At 53.7% G+C, this 16,112-nt stretch overlaps 1 protein-coding gene across 4 annotated transcripts; it reads right to left on the bottom strand.

Annotated features, from left to right (window-relative positions):
- Window positions 1–3,080: 3,080 nt before the first annotated feature.
- On the bottom strand, window positions 3,081–14,912 carry CD300LG (CD300 molecule like family member g). 4 transcript variants are annotated; one of them, XM_042916908.1, is made up of 8 exons: window positions 14,799–14,912; window positions 13,555–13,890; window positions 10,770–10,871; window positions 9,875–10,151; window positions 9,072–9,184; window positions 7,114–7,166; window positions 4,274–4,375; window positions 3,081–3,789 (listed from the first exon to the last, which is right to left on the bottom strand). In XM_042916908.1, the coding sequence occupies exons 1-8, from the start codon at window positions 14,845–14,847 to the stop codon at window positions 3,676–3,678; spliced, it is 1,146 nt and encodes a 381-aa protein (XP_042772842.1). In that variant the 5' UTR covers window positions 14,848–14,912; the 3' UTR covers window positions 3,081–3,675. The 4 variants fall into 4 exon arrangements, with proteins under 4 accessions (XP_042772842.1, XP_042772844.1, XP_042772843.1 ...); XM_042916910.1 differs by having other exon boundaries at window positions 9,875–9,956; XM_042916909.1 differs by lacking the exon at window positions 10,770–10,871.
- Between the last annotated feature and the right edge of the window lie 1,200 nt (window positions 14,913–16,112).

Below are 16,112 nucleotides of genomic sequence, written 5' to 3'. Positions count from 1 at the left end.
CTGCCCTCATAACGTGCGGCAGAGGCGCCCAGGCACTGGTCTGCGGACCATCTCATCTGTGACGATACGAGGAAATTAAGAACAAAGCGGAAAGTTTACGATTAAGCCAAACAGATTTAAGTTTAAGAATTCTATTTTATTCCGACGCAGTGATTGTGAATTTTATCTTATGTGCCAACGTAAGAAATACTTCCTTTTCTTTCTAACTTGAATCTTATTTTTCCCTGAGTCTCTGCTCATCAGAGTAGAAAGAAATGAAATCTCACTCCTGTTTTGGAGGGCTTCCTCCCTTCCCCGGAGTCCTACAAAGATCGAAAGGACTTAGTGCCTGGAAAATGGGAATTGGAATCTAGTTCAGGCAGAGTGGTGAACAAAGGACCAGTGTGTTTTTTTTGTTTTTTTTGTTTTTTTTTTTAATATATTTTCAAGGGGCGCCTGGGTGGCTTAGTTGGTTGAGCGTCTGACTTCGGCTCAGGTCATGATCGGCGGTTGGTGGGTTCGAGCCCTGCGTTGGGCTCTGTGCTGACAGCTCAGAGCCTGGAACCTGCTTCAGATTCTGTGTCTCCCTCTCTCTCTGCCCCTCTCCCGCTGGTGCTCTGTGTCTCTCTCTCTCAAAAATAAATAAACATTAAAAAAAAAAAAAAAGAAAAATTGAAACGCAAGAATCTAAGCCAGTGTCGTCCATGTAAAATAGCAATTAACAACATGTTTAGGGGCGCCTGAGTGGCTCAGTTAAGTGTCCGACTTTGGCTTAGGTCATGATCTTGCAGTTCATGGGTTTGAGCCCCAAATTGGGCTCTGTGCTGACAGCAGAGAGCCCACTTCAGATCCTCTGTCCCCCTCTCTCTGCCCCACCCCTTCTCTCTCTCTCTCTCTCTCAAAAATAAACATTTAAAACAACAACAACAATGTTTAGTTTGTGCCATTTCACAAAGAAAACTCTAGGCTCACATGCCTTCCTGCTGAATTCTACCAAGTGTATAAAGAAGAACTATTAGTAATTTACACAAATTCTGCCAGAGACTTGAAAAGGAGGTAATATTTCCCAGCTTACACTGATACCAAACCCAGACAGAGTGCTTAACAACAAAATAAAACTACCAGCCAATATTCTTCATGGCTAAAGTAACAGCAAGGACACAATGCTGGTTTAACATTAGAAAGTCAAAGAACAGAGTCTTTGACTCTGTTTTTTGACTAAAAGAACATATGATCATCTCAATAGCTGCAGAAAAATCATTGACAAAATATTCATTTCTCATTAAAAAAAAAACAAACAAAATTCTCAGTAAACTAGAAACAGAAGGGAACCTTCCCAACCTGATAAAAGATGAAAACCCTATAGACAATATCACACTTTTGGTGAGACCGAGTACCTTCCCCTTAAGATCAGGGACAAGGCAAGAATGTCTGCTTTCAACATCTCTTTTTATTTTTATGAAAAAAATTTGTTTCGGGGGGCGCCTGGGTGGCTCAGTCGGTTAAGCGTCCGACTTCGGCTCAGGTCATGATCTCGCGGTTCGTGGGTTCGAGCCCCGCATCAAGCTCTGCGCTGACATTGCAGAGCCTGCTTAGGTTTCTCTCTCTCCCTCTCAAAATAAATAAATAAATAAACCTAATAAAAAAGGGATAAACCCATGTGATCCATTCAAGAGGAGTAGACCTCCTGCTCTGGCGCTAGGCTCGGGGGCCTCACGCTCAGATCGAGCCCCATGATGCCTCCCCCTGCTGTAGCGCTGGGTGCCTGTCACTTCTGCAAAGTGCTGCAGGTGGAGAGCACGTGTCTCCTGCTCTGGAGGTGCCTGAAAGCTCATCACGACCCCTTCTACCTTCTCTGCTTCTGTTTTCTCTTAGCCTATGAGCCACCGCCTCCTGGAGGAATTTAGAAAAATCTCTCCTGGGGTGCCTTGGCCGGCTCAGTCACTGGAGCCTGCGACTCTTGATCTTGGGGTTGTGAGTTCGAGCTCCAGGTTGGGTGTCGAGATTATGTAAAAATAAAAATCTTTTTTTTTTTTAATTTTTTTTTTTAACATTTTTATTTTTGAGATAGAGAGAGACAGAGCATGAATGGGGGAGGGTCAGAGAGAGGGAGACACAGAATCTGAAACAGGCTCCAGGCTCTGAGCTGTCAGCACAGAGCCCGACGAAAAATCTTTTTAAAAAAAGAATTAAGTGGGACATGACAAGCAGGCTATAAAGTTGTATATCCAAAAGAGTCTGTAAGAGAACAACAGCAAATGATGTGGAGAAAAAAAAAAAAAAAACAAAACTGGAAGGAAATCCAACAAAATGCAGCAATGATGGTCTCCGGCAGTAATGAATCTGGGCGACCTGTTTTTTTCTCCTCCCCTTCTGTCTTTCTAACTTATCTATACTGAGCAATCCCTCATTTCATTTTTTAAAGAAAGTGGAAAAAGAGAATATAGCAGTTCTGGTATTCTACACCCCCCCCCCCCCCCCCCCCCCCCCCCCCGTCCCCTCCCCAGGGATCCAGACTCAGGGTCACGTTCAGGTTCCTCTAAGGTTCCTGTCCAGTCCTCTCCTTCCTGCCTTTCAGAAGCCCACCTGCACCCTGTGGTTTCCTACCTCCACGCCCCCGCCCCCAGCCCCAATCCATAGGCAATTAACCCTTTCCAGACAAGGAAGGAGCCAAACTTTTCTCCATCCTACTTCCAAAGCTGGGATGCATGTCTGGGTGGGGATCTGGGAAAGGCAACCGTCCCTGCCAGCCCTGAACTCACCTCTCGTGGACATAGCAGCCTCTGTGTGTGTGTGTGTGTGGGGGGGTGCAGGTGGGAGTCCCCAGACACCAAATATAGACTCTAAGCTGGATGAACCCGAAAATTTAACAGGCCCACTGGTTCTCAAACTCAAGTATGAGAATCACCAGACACTTGTTAGAAAGGCAGGATTGTGAGCCCAGCCCATAGTAGGTCCCCGGAATCATATTTTTAAATTAAATTAAATTAAATTAAAAATTTTATTGGGGGGGCAGAGGGAGAGAGAGAGAGAGAGAGAGAGAGAGAGACAATCCCAAGCAGGCTCCACACTCAACACCCCCACCACCCTGGGATCATGACCTGAGCTGAAATCAAGAGTCAGATGCTTAACCGCCTGAGCCACCCAGGCACCCCCAGGGAATCACGTTTAACCAGCCTCCTGAAGGACTGCGGTGCAGGTGGTTTATAGGCACATTTCGAAAATCAGAACCCCGTCTGTCCCCAGCAAGATTTCTTTCTCACTCACTTATGCAGGAGACAGTGGTGCTGAGTCAGGAAGGAAGAGAGAAGATGGTGAGGTCTGGAGGGGGTGGCTGTTGTTGGGCGCCCAGGCCCAGGGGATTTCTTGCAACAGATACAAAGTCAGACCAGATCTCCGGAGCTGGGCCCGGCTCTGGCAAGCTCCACGGGCTGTAAGTTCCTCGGCTGCACGACTAGGCCAGCATGTGAACATACTGGGCAGGTCCCAGGCTCCCGCTGGGACTGTGAGACCCCCACTGCAGGCTCCAGGGCTGACAAAAACTTCCAGTCGGGCTGGGGCACAAAGGAGGAGAGCCTGGAAAGGGTCAGGGGACAGCCCCAGAGCCTGGCAGGTGAACTCTGAAAACTGCAGCAGGAAACTTATCCGGGTTAGCGCATAGCCAGCCATTCAGATCCCCCCTAAGCATTTTTGCCGCTACACTGAGATGAACTTCGAGAAGCCGAGCTCCTCCCCAGACATGTGGAGGGGAGGCCCTGGGATCATGTCCCCCTCTTGGTCCTGGAAATAGACTTCTTCTTCCTCTGAAGTCTGTAAAGACAACGGTCAGGCAATGAAAAGCAGAGTCCAGCTGGGGCGGGGGGGTGGCCCAGGTGCCTGCGGGGTCGACCCTAGCCTTTTCCACAGTTCTGGGCCTCTATCTAAGGGGCAGAGACTGACAAGTTCTCCCCAGACCTCTCAGGCTTTGATTCATGCCCCTCACCTCCTCCCAAACATCCACCCCTTGGGAGAGCATCTTCATAGCCTCTGGCAGCCCAGAGCTCTTGCAACTGTGACTACCAACAAGCTATTCAAGAACTTTCTGGATAGGGGGAAAAGAGGATGTAAGGTCAAGAGTCCTGAGTTCTGAATGAAAAGTCCTGAGTTATGATGGGGTAGGTGGGTGGATGCAGGGGGCAGTGTTCAGGGAGCGGATGCCGAAGAAAGCGTCCCCCCTCCACCCACCAATTTCCCCGCATTGTCAGAGAGGAGCCCGACTGGGTGGCTCCAGACCCCCAGTGCCCTCTGTTCACACCTGGCTGAGGCCCCGGATTTCTGTGCAGGGGTTGACGGAGGGCTCTGGGCTGGCTCGAGGCCCAAGGGGCCCTGCAAGGTTGATCACGGCGTAGTCCAGCGACTGAAACAGAGACTCAGAACAGTCAATTCTTGGCAGGGGTGATGTTCCCCCACCACAGCGAGAGGAGGGAAACAAGGGGGGGGGGTGGAGAACACAGGCGTAGAGTCAGAGTCCTTCCGTCCTGTTTCCTACATCTCAGAGTGACCTTGGGCAAGCCTCCTAACCTCTCTGAGGCTCAGTTTCCTCAGCTGTAAAATGGGGATAAGAATTTTTCTTCCCTCGGGGTTGTAATGACTATTCATGGTAGTGTTTTACAGCTCAACACCTGGGAACTCCTGGAACGATTTTGTTTTTATTATTGTTATTTTTATCCTCGAGGCAGAAAGAATGTACAGGCTCAAGGTCCTCCGCAGGCCCTGGTGGGGGGGGGGGGCGGGGGAGCAAATGTCAATACCTCAAAGGTTCACCGATTAAGAAACCGCAAAGGAAAACTTCTTTACAAATCGTTAAGTCTGAGCACCCCCTCCTTGATCAGATAAGGAAACCAAGGCCGAGTGAGTAGGAGTCATCCTGTGACCAGGCCTGGCGGTCCCCACAGGTCCCCAGGTCAGGAATGCTAGCCCCTTCCCCATTTCCCCCAGCCAAGTCTCCCAAGGGCATAACTGCCCTTAGGTGTCCCAGCCAGTAAGTCCCATGGCCCAGTGGGCACTAAAGACAAAGAAAGAAACCCCCGGTTTCTGAGTGTCTCACTTCACTTGTGCCTCACCACAACCCAATGACACTGAGGCTCAGAGAGGTGATGTAACTTGCCAGATGTCACACAGCTGCTGAGTAGCTGAGCTGGGAATTGTACTCACGACCATGTGACCTCAGACCCCAGTTCTTTTCCTATACCACGCTGCCTGCCTGCTGACCTGGCAGGGCGTGACTCACACTTCTTGTTTCCATGTCCCTTGTCTCCTAACTGCCCCCTTCCCCCTGTTGCTATCACCGCCCTAGCGGCAGGGGATGGAGACAGAGGCGGACGTTTGAGCCGTCTCTGGTGACACATCCAGGCTCACAGGACAAGGTGAAAATCAGAGCACAATTTCTCAGGCAGGCTAGGACTGGGGACACGAGGGGACAAGGGAACAGGGGAAGGGGAAGGAGAAGTCACAAATCCTGTCACTCATGGCCCTAGTCTCTCCCGGCCTTGCCTACGGTGAGGACCCGGCATAGCTGGGGCTCGATCAGAGGACTCCCGTTGTCATATCCATTCTCCATTAACCCCATATTTATAGCTTTGTGATTTGGCCCAAACCCAGCCACTGCTGACCGCTGACCACCAGCAGCCACGCCAGTGTCACCTATTCAAGGGTGACTGAATTTGAGGAAAGAGGCTCATGGAGCAGAGACCAAACCACACATGCATGCAGGCAGTAGCCAGGACCACCACCTGACGTCCAGGGCGGGTCCCTCGTTGGTCCCTCTGCCCACGCCATGGGCCACAGGCCCACTCCAGCAAGTGTGGAGACGTTTTCTGTGTGGTTGAACATACAAGCTACATAGGAGAGCCTCCTGGTCCAGGTGCTAGAAAAATAGCAGGGAATCAGGGAAGCCTTGGGAAGTGGGAGTCGAGTCCTGATCGCAGCCCAGCACTGCCCTCTCGGGATGAGAACCTCTTGCAATAGCTCTCTGGGCAGCGGAAATGCTGGTCTGACCCCTCATACTTCCCTCTGAGTTTTACACACCCCTGGGGCTCTCTGGCAGAGCCGGCAGAGCGTCCCCTTCCCTCTTTGACCTGAATGTGGGTGAAGAAAACCCCAAGCCCTTTAAATTCCACCTGCAGACTCTGCCAGAAAAACTGCAAAGAAGCCAAAAGGGAAATAAACCAAAGAAAACCAAAAGCTCTCAATTGGTCATGTTCACAGGTTCTTGCCTCGGACCCTCTCGGGAGACCTTGTCTCATCCTTCCCTCGACAAGGGTCCCCCAGCCACCCACCAGCCTCTCGGCCCTGTGCCCTTTCCTGTCTCCTCCCACTTGAGCAGGAAGAGTCCCATGCAGCCCTTCCCCAGTGTGGGCACAGGGGGCTGGTGCAGGCACTCTGGCCTCCCCAGCAGTTCTCCCTCCTGCCCCGCCCCTCTTCTAGAAGGCAAGGTGCACCCCAGGAGGCATAGCCAGGAGGCGGGGCTCTGGCAGCCCCCCTCCCATCCTTGTCCATGACCTTTCTCTCATTTCTGTCTGCCATCTCTGGCCTTGTCGAGCTTCCTGAGACAACAGCAGCTGCTTCCTAAGCCAAAGCCCAGTACCCCATTCCTGCCCCAGCCCCTCCCGGGGGGTCAGGCCTGAGTCTTTTGTCCTTGCTGGCGCCAGGAAAGAAGGCAATGGCGGCCCCCCTTTCCTGCCCCCATGTTTAAGAGAATGGAGTGGAGGCATCTCAGTAAACAGCCCAGGGAGGGGTGGGGGGCTGGGTGAGGCAGGTGTGGCTTCTGTGTCCTGAGCCCGTGGTTCTGCAGCCCTCCCAAAGACTCCTCTGGATCCTGCTCTGACAATGTCTGGTTCTAAGAGGGGGAGGGGAAGAGGGCGCTGGGTCCCCGGGAAAGACCCCTGCCTGGTACCCGCTGGGAAGTCAGGGTGAGGAGGGGCACTCTGTGGCTTGCACCTGGTTTTGGGGCTCACTCAGACTCCCAGAGATGGAATGCAAGCCTTGCCTGGAGGACGGTCATGGGCAACCGGGTAGGGAGACGCAGAGGCAGGGCCGGGAATCCTGATGTCCTACCCCACAGGGATCCGAGTTTGGGCCAGCTGCCTTCCTTACCAAGTGTGAGAGGTGGACCTTCTCGTTCCTCTGTGTCTCTGTGGCCAGTTGAGCTGAAAGAGACCAGCAGGAATACCCTGAAGCCTGCACCGGCTCCCACAGAGGTGGACTGACCCCTCTGTACTTTAGAGCAGGGCCTTCCCTACAGGAAGCAGGCAGACAGGCTGTGCAGAGAAGCTCCTTCCAGCTCGTGCCTCAGCACGGATCCAGCCTTTTGGGATCAGTCCATGGACATCCCCTTGTGTGGGCCGGAAACTGGCTGGGGAAGTAATTCCATGGGCTAAGGTCATTGCTTTTAAACCTCAGTGTGCATACAGGATCCCGGGACATTTTATAAAAATGCCCACTCCCATTCAGCAGGTTGGAGGTGGGGCCTGAGAGTCTTTTTTTTATTTAAAAAAAAAAAATTTTTTTTTAATGTTTTTATTTATTTTGATACAGAGAGAGACAGAGCACGAGCAGGGGAGGGGCAGAGAGAGAGGGAGACACAGAATCTGAGGCAGGCTCCAAGCTCCGAGCGGTCAGCACAGAGCCCAACACGGGGCTCAAACTCACAGACTGTGAGATCATGACCTGAGCCGAAGTGGGACGCTCAACCGACTGAGCCACTCAGGCACCTCGGGGCCTGAGAATCTTTTAACAGGCTACCAGGGGATGTCACTGCTGCTAGCTGGGGACCACAATTTGAGAGGCAAGGTGCTAAGAAGTTCTGAGCTCTTGATCAGGAATGCTCCCACTCTGTGTGCTCTCCCTGACTCCTCTGCGGTGACCTGGGGACATGGGCAAAGCCAATATTTCTTCCTGGGGGCCACACAGGAAGAAGTCGGAGGCAGGCCCAGGATCCCCCCCCTCCCCGCCTCCCATGGCCAGGATCCCCCCCATGGCCACCTGCACTAGAACAACATTGCTCATTTGCAAAGGGCTCTGGCACCCTTCTTCCTGGCTCTACCGTTTCCTGGCTGTGCAAACTCGGGGCAAGCTGAGTAACCACCCTGCCTTAGTTTCTTCCCCTGTAAAACGGGGGCACTTGTAGTAAGTTTCTAATGCCACAGTATTGAGAGCATTAAAGGGGATAAAAGCAACAGAAGCGACAGAAGCGACATAAGGCACATAGCAGCTCCTGTGACCGTCATTTCAGCCAACCCTCTTACACTGTGCTGTTCATCAAAGGAGCCACGAGCCGCGACGGCCGCAATCATGCAGGCATGACTACTCTGAATTATTCCGGGTTTTGAAGACTCCATATGAAAAAAATGTAGAATGTGGAATATGTATCACTAAGCTTTTTATACTGATTCCACGTTGAAAGGGTAACGTTTTGGAAATATCACGTTTATGAAGTATATGATTAAAATGAACAGCTCCGCTTTCTTTTTACTTTTTTTCATGTTAACGATTCGAGAAGTTGAGACTTCATGTGTGGCTTGTATTCTGTTTCTGCTGTATTCTCTGTCTGTGATCTGAAAAAGCTGTGGCTCAGGGAAGTTAGGTGACTTCCCCAAGGTCACACAGATTAAAAAGTAGCAGAGCTGGGATTTGAAGCCACGCCTTGACGGGAGCTGAGCACGTCTCAAGACCCCGAGGCAGGGTCCATCCTGGTCAAGTGCTTAGTCTCCTAGCCCTCCTTCGCCCCGCCCCGCCCCCACAGCAGTCACACAGGGAGCTAGATCTGCGGAGGCTGGACGTGGCTTTGCTGGGATCGGTAGGGACAGAAGTGACTGATGAGTTCGGACAGATGGGAGCAAGCCAAGAGCTCCCATTCTCCCATTCCCACATCTGAATTGCTTTTTCCTAATGTTGACTGACCTGGGGCTCCCTCTGAAGGGAAGGGCGGGGCTCCTGATGCCCATATCTCAGAGGGAAACACTGACCCATAAGGTGTCCCTGCAATGGTGGGGGGACTGCAGGTCTCAGTGAGGTCCTTGGCCTCCCATCCTCTCCTCCCTACTTTTGCTCACCTTCCTTCCTCCAGCGGAGAAGATAGCTGCCGAGGGCAGCCAGGCCCGCAGCCAGAAGAAGGGACAGCAGCACCAGGACCGGGGCCAAGATGCGGACCATTGGGATGGAGACCCTGTGGGTGAGGCGGGGAGGAGCCCAGCAGCTGTCACCAGACGTCAGTGGCATGCCGTGCACCGTGGCATTCTTAGTCTGCTTCCCAGCCATGTCCTTTGACTTTCCCGAGGAGATCAGAGGGCACCAGGGACTGCAGCGTCTGGTCCCAGTGGAAGGGACCCCCGCCCCCACTACCAACCCCAGGAAACACTTTCAGCTAGGTCTGGACTTGGCAGTCCAGGCAGTCAGGCAGGAAGCCTCAGTCAGTAACTGAACGCAATGACATATAACCCCCAAGAACCAATCCTTCAGGCTGGGACTCCATTTGGGTAAGAAAAAAAACCAATTTTGGGGGGTAGGGTTCCATATTTTCATGCTTGGCCCAGGGCCCAGTGCAAAGTATGCAGGCAAAACTGGGGTGGCTGCCTCTTAGGCTGAGGCAAGGAGAGAGGTGGGGACTGGGGCCACGGTGGACCCTTCACCTGGGGGGGGTGGGTCTGTGTGTCCACAGCACCAGGGCTGCTGGCTCGGCAGTGTAGGTCGTTCACTGCTCAAGGGCCCTGCTGAGGGGGCTGGGGGCTGCGTCTGCCCTCCGCACTGTGACAGGAGGCTGTGTTGGCCTGGGGGAAGTGCAAGGACCTCACTTGCTCAAAGACACCTTATGCTTTGAGGATGGCCTGAAAGGTGACCTTGGTCGCCTGGGGCTCACCTGGACAGGGAGGTCCTGCTGGGGGCCGGACGAGTGTCCTCCGTCGAGGTGGGCTGCGGCTGTGTGGATGGGCGGAGGGTCCCTGCATGAGGAGAGGTTGCTTCGTGAGGAGAGGTGCCTGCATATGGAGAGGTTCCTGCGTACGGGGTGGTTCCCGTGGGCCTGGACGGGGTGGTTCCTGTGGGCCCGGACGGAGTGGTCCCTGGGAATGGAGAGGCCTCGGCCCCTGTCTTCCCCCGCATGGCTGTGGTGACTGTTTGGTGGAGACCAGGAGAAGCTACAAGTCCAAAAGCAATGCCTCAGCACCTCCCCTGATCCTCGAATCCCAGCGTTTCCCAGACCTCTGACCCTCGATCCCTGGACGCAGGACCAACTTCTCAGAACAATCCCAGCTAAAGGACACCCCGGGTGTCCTAGACGAAGCCATCTGAATAAGCAGGCCTCATCTCAGGCACACCCCAAACCCGTGTGTGGTTTTCAGCCCCTTTTGGTGCCTGTGTGATCACACCCCGCCCCTACCTCTGTGACCTATCCAATGACCACTCAGTACACAGGCGCCCTCCTGCCCTCCCCCTACGGTCCTGGCCAGTTATCACCTCTGCCCTCACCTCATGTCACCATCACAGGCCCACCCTCACCACCTATGCCTCTGCAGGCCTTGACCTCCCTCAGCAGCCACGGGGTCCACGGGGCAGGGCGACAGGGACAGGTCCAGGGGTCAGGCTGTACTGCTTCTCGCCTAAACTAACCGCGCTGAGTCCCTGATTCCTCCACGGACAGTACAGCTCCCAGGCTCTGGGGGCCCAAAAAGGGCAGTGCCTGGCACCAGGTCAGCCACTCCCAGGGTGTTTCTTTAGAGAGGAATGGAGGAGAGACAGAAAAACCATTCACTCACTCAATTCTGGGAGCGGAGTTTGCCAAGCTTTTGCCTGGGGCTGGAGGCTCCTGGTAGCAAGAGGCTGGAAGGAGGGAGTGGGGGAGGGAGGGCAGCAGGGACCTAGGGAAAGGGAGAGGCTGGTCTCAGGGGAGGCCAGGATCACTGCTCCGGGCCAGATTTCCTGCCTCGGTTGCAGCCAGTGGCTTTCCCGCCCCCGCCTCGGTTCACAGCCTTCGCAGTCTCCCCTCAGCCCCATGGGTGGTAGATTCTAGCTGATTCTGGCCTCCCACTCAGCTCAGACCCTCGGCTTCCCTTGTCCCCAGCTGCCCACCAGCCTGCCCTTTCCAAGGCACGCTTTGCACCAATACGGGTTTTGTCTCTAGAAATATACTGGATCCCATCACTTCTTGCTTTAGAGCAGTTAATGGCCCCCTCATTGCCGATAAGCGGAAGCTCAAGCTTTGCCACATGCCTTTCAAAGTCTTTGAAACTCAGACCCTGGGGCGCCTGGGTGACTCAGTCTGTTGATCAGCTGATCGGCTGACTTCGGCTCAGGTCATGACCTCACGGTTTAGGAGTTCAAGCTCCACTGGGGGCTCTCTGTGGTCAGCACAGAGCCCCCTTCGGATCCTCTGTCCCCTCTCTCTCTGCCCCTCCCCTGCCTGCGCTCTCGCTCAAAAAAATAAATAAGCATTAAAACTCAGATCTCCGCTCGCTATGTTGGCTTTATGTCTTTGCCATCTGGTATACCAGCCACACCACTATTTGCCCTCTGTGCCTAATTAAGGGTGTCCCGCCCGCCTCTATGCCTTGCGTGTCCCCTGCCTCTCCTCTCCATCTTGGCCTAAACCACCTTCTTTCTGTCCTCCCCTCCTCCACCAGGCCTTCCCCAGAAGGAGCAAGTCCCTTCTTCCTGTGTAGCCACAGTACCCTGCGCCCAATTATGTTGCAACACGTAGTTTCCTGGGACTCCCTGCGAGGCTAGGACCCCTCAAGAACAAAATGCCTAGCTTCTGCCAGCACAGTGGGCAGAAACGTGGTGTGGCCGATCCCCCGGCAGCTGCCGAGCTCCCTGACTCCCCAGTGCCCCTCCGTCACCTCTGTGCTGGAAAGCCATCCCGGACTCACTCACTCCCTTTCCCCACCATTCTCTATTCTAACACAAGGTCAAGCTTTCTCCGATCTTCTGCAAATAGAGAGTATTTATCTCTTCCCTTCAATATTTATACTTCTTTATCTTGTCGCATTTCATTGCCTCGAGCCTCCAGGCAATGGTGAACAAAAGAAATGAGAGCGGGTTCTTGTCTTGTTCTGACCTTTCTAGAAATTCTAATCTTTTACCGTACTCGGTGGTGCGCTGGAGACAGCTCACACTGACCCGGGAGAGCGGACTGTCCACCTTTTCAGGAATTTTGTGAGCTGGTTGTTAAACTATTGGTGGCTGGAAATTGGCAAGGGCAGGGGCATTTAAACCACAGAAACTGGCAAACATTGCAAATCAGAGCTTCTGCAGCCGGTTGTCATTCACCAGCATGCCACGGCCGTCAATCTTCTTTATGTTCTATATCCCAAATGTTATCAGAGAAAGGTTAACAACGTCTGACACAGGGTAACATAATAATGCATACATCATACACAAATGAATATTTACAAGTGAGGTAAAAATTGAAAATAGAGAGCCCAAATACAGATAAAATTGACCACCACTAGGTAAGAATGAGGTCTGAATACCGACGAAAATCAGAAGAAATCAGAGAATCTTGTAAATCATGGAGAACAGGTTCAGTGTGGTTTTGGTGCTGCTGTTATTATTTCGTGAGCGCATTTCTATTTCCTTGAATGAAAATAAAGACCCATGGATGTCGGGGATCTGGCAGTGGGGATGGGGCCGGGGATGGGATGGGGCTCAGCTATGGGGCCAGGACAGGGCAAGAGGAGACACCAAAGCCAGCAAAAATCTGGATTGGAATCCTGGTTCCACCACTCCCTGCCATGAGACCTTGGGCAAATCATTCCATCTCTGCAGTCTCAGCCTCCCGATCTGTCAAACAAGATGCAAAGACCTGCCTCACCCTCACTGGCTAGTGGACGGGGGCTGCCCACCTCCCTGGGTCCTCTCTGACTTCTTTCTTCTCAGCTCTGCAGAGCCAGGTAGGATTCTGGGCATCCAGAGAAATGCTCAGTCCCCAGCCAGAGCCCCATGACTCCAGCCTCAGTCCCCTAGTGTCCCTGAGCTCAACGAGCTCCTCCGAGGCTGGTTCCCAGGCCCTCCTCACACTTGACTTTGGGACTTCAAGATCTGGGGAAGAGAAGCAAGAAGGAAGAGCTGGGGCCACAAGCCAGGCGAGGCCCGTGTGGCCATGGCTTGGCAGTGCGGTGGAGTGGGTCTGGGATGCACGATGGTGGGTCCTGCCTGCGGAATCCTCAGGAATATCTCTGACTCCGAGGAGGGAGGCTTTTTTATTCTGTGGGATGTTCACCTTGTTCCCCAGCCCATCGCAATCTCTCTCCCACATCTGGGCAAAAAGGAAAGGCACCGAGCACAGAGTTTGACGGATCTGCGAGATGTGACCTTGTGAAACAGCCACTGAGGCTCACGCCACCCTGGTGTCACCTCACCGAGTCCCTGAGACCCGCCCTTCCCCACCCCCACCCCAGCCCGCGCCCCACCCTGATGAGGTTATGCGAGCACTCCACCCTTTGGTGATGGGGAACCGGGTCCAGCACCGATCAGCTGCCCACCTGTCCCTCTTCCCCTCCATATCACCCATGCCCCATCCGGGGAAGGAGAGACATTTGTTACCTGGAAAGACAAGCAGAGAGACCAGGAAAGATTCATCTCGGCCCAGTTTTGAGACCCCACAGAAGTACTTCCCGGCATCCTGCAGGGTGAGTTTCCTCAGGGTCACTTTGAGTGTGAGCTCCTGGGGGTTGTCTTGGAGGGACACCCTGCCCTCCGTCCTCTCTTGGCCGTCGTCCCCCGCGTAGACGGTGCTGGAGCAGCGGGAGATAAAGAACCCACTCTCCTTGCACCAGTATTTCTTGTGCTTCCTCAGCTCCTCCCTGTAGGTGCACTGCAGGGACACGGTGTCACCTTCAAATCCGCTGATCTCCTTGGGGCCCACCAGGGCTCCACAACCTGCAACCAGAGCAGGGATGGAGGTCGGAATCCCTTGGATGCAAGTACCAGGGTCAAGACCACAAGACGCCTCCTCTCTCACTCCCTCCTGCGGCTGCCCTCTAAGAGCTGGTAGTCCCTTCCCCGCCAAGGGATATTAGGACAGGGCTGCTGCTGGTCCCCTAAACTGGGGGTACTGAAGGATGGTGATGGGGGAAGTTCTAGATTCACACAGCCCAGAGTCTGAATCCCGGCACTGCCATTTAGTAGCTGTGCGACCTTGGGGGAAGTTGCTTGACCTCCCTGGCCATCTGGGTTTTCTCATCTATAGGTGATGATGATGATACCATCCTATTTCATTGAAATTAAGACGCTGTCGCATGGAAGAGACACCATAATTTTATATACCACTAAGAAAAAGCATCGTCACTCGAACAATTGTCACCGGGGACAAGATGCGTCCTGATACTTGATGTTAAAAAGTTAAAAAAAAAAAAAAATAATAAGACGGCCGTGAAGTGATGAGACCGGATACTTCTTTATGTCTCACCAGCGGGCTCTAGACATGTTTGCAGAGTTTACCATGGCAACCACATAGGGGGCATCCGGTCTCCCTCCAGGCTGAGTGTGGAGTAGGAAAAGAAAGATGAGAGAGGTAAAACCTCCCTTATGGCCACCTGACCAGGGAGGGTTTGGAACGGATAGGGCAGGGAGAAAACCCGGCTCTAAGAAACAGTACCCCCCCCCCCCCGGTCCCCCCCAAACCTCTGCGGGCTGAGGGCTAGTGCGGTGGACTGAACCTGGAAGGATCGGGCGGCTAGGCTGGGTCCCAAAAAGGGACGGTGGGATCAAGAGGTCCTCTCCCTGCCAGCTGGGGACTGAGCCCCGCATCCCTCCACCATACTCCCTCCCCGCCCCCCTCCCCTCACCTGGGAACAAGAGGCAGCCCCACAGCAGGACCAGGACGAGGGGCCACATGGTGGGCCCTAGACGTGCAGGAGCACACGCGGGAACTGGGAGCTCCTCTCCGGGCCACGCGGGGCTTTAACTTCCTCCAGAGGCACGAGATCAGGACACGGAAGGGGGGGAGGGGCCGTGTCGGTCACCCCCTCCGCGCCCAGGGGGAGGCGCCTCTGCCATTCCCTTTACTGACCCTCGGTGCAGCGCCAGCCCCGCGGGTTACCGTCCCCCTCCCTCCCCAGCCCCGCCCCCCGGGGCGCTTCACCCAAACCCGTGCCCCTGGGGGGAGGGGGAGGGGGAGGGGTCTTAACCATGCCCGCCGCCGTGCACCCCAGAAGGTCTGAGTGTAGCGTTCGGGGAGTCCAAGAATTTGGATGGGAAAAACTTGCACATTGACTTTTACTAACCTTTAAGGGATTTATCTTTTCCTTCTAGGGTGAGTGTTAGCAGTGCCTGTGACTCTGTCACCAAAAAAAAAAAAAAAAAGGCAGACACTAGATAGAGCACATCAAGTTGTCGCCGACAGCTCCAAATACCGTATGTGTCCCTCAGGACTTGGAAAAGAGTTACTAGGCCTGCCACCAGAGCTGATTTTTGAAAGCGCTGATGGAACACATTTATTACTATATTACACAATTATAAGTACTTTGATAATCACTTCAATATTATTGGCTTTCCTTTAGGCATATGTATGTGATCTTACATGTTTAAAAGACGGTTCTGCGGAGAGGAGGTCCATAAGCTTTACCAGACTAAGTGGTCAACGGTACCGAGGTTAGGGGTCCTGGTGGCAGCGCCCACTGCCCCTCCCTCTGCGTCGCCTCCCGAGGACGCAGTACCGCTTTTGGCCACCGGGCGGCGATGCGGAAGGGGCTGAGGGAAGCAGAAGGACTGGGAGGAGCGGGATACCCGGAGCCACCTGCAGACCGCGCTGTGAGGCGGGGCTCCCCGTCTGCGTTATCTTGGCATTAAAAAAAAAGTGAGTTAATGGGGCGCTTGGGTGGCTCAGTCGGTTAAACGTCCGACTTCAGCTCAGGTCATGATCTGACGGTCCGTGAGCCCGAGCTCCGTGTCGGGCTCTGTGCTAACAGCTCGGAGCCTGGAGCCTGCTTCGGATTCTGTGTCTCCCTCTCTCTCTGCCCCTCCCCCGCCCATGCTCTGTCTCTCTCTGTCTCAAAAAGAAAATGAAAACATTAAAAAAAAAAAGTGAATTGACAATGTCTCATCACAGAATTGAATCCGCCTTTAAAGGAGCAAAAACAAACACGCCCACTAGAGGGAGC

Source organism: Panthera leo, chromosome E1 (genome assembly GCF_018350215.1).
Source record: "Panthera leo isolate Ple1 chromosome E1, P.leo_Ple1_pat1.1, whole genome shotgun sequence".
In the NCBI taxonomy this organism is placed as follows: domain Eukaryota; kingdom Metazoa; phylum Chordata; class Mammalia; order Carnivora; family Felidae; genus Panthera; species Panthera leo.
This window is presented reverse-complemented; position numbering and strand designations above follow the sequence as displayed.

Excerpts from the sequence above, each read along its gene's own strand:
- CD300LG (XM_042916908.1), bottom strand. The coding sequence starts at position 14,847 with ATGTGGCCCCTCGTCCTGGTCCTGCTGTGGGGCTGCCTCTTGTTCCCA. Across the intron at positions 9,185-9,874 it reads AGCAGGACCTCCCTGTCCAG|GGTCTCCATCCCAATGGTCC; the intron begins GTGAGCCCCAGG and ends CCTCACCCACAG. Across the intron at positions 7,167-9,071 it reads TCTCCGCTGGAGGAAGGAAG|CTCAACTGGCCACAGAGACA; the intron begins GTGAGCAAAAGT and ends GGTCTCTTTCAG.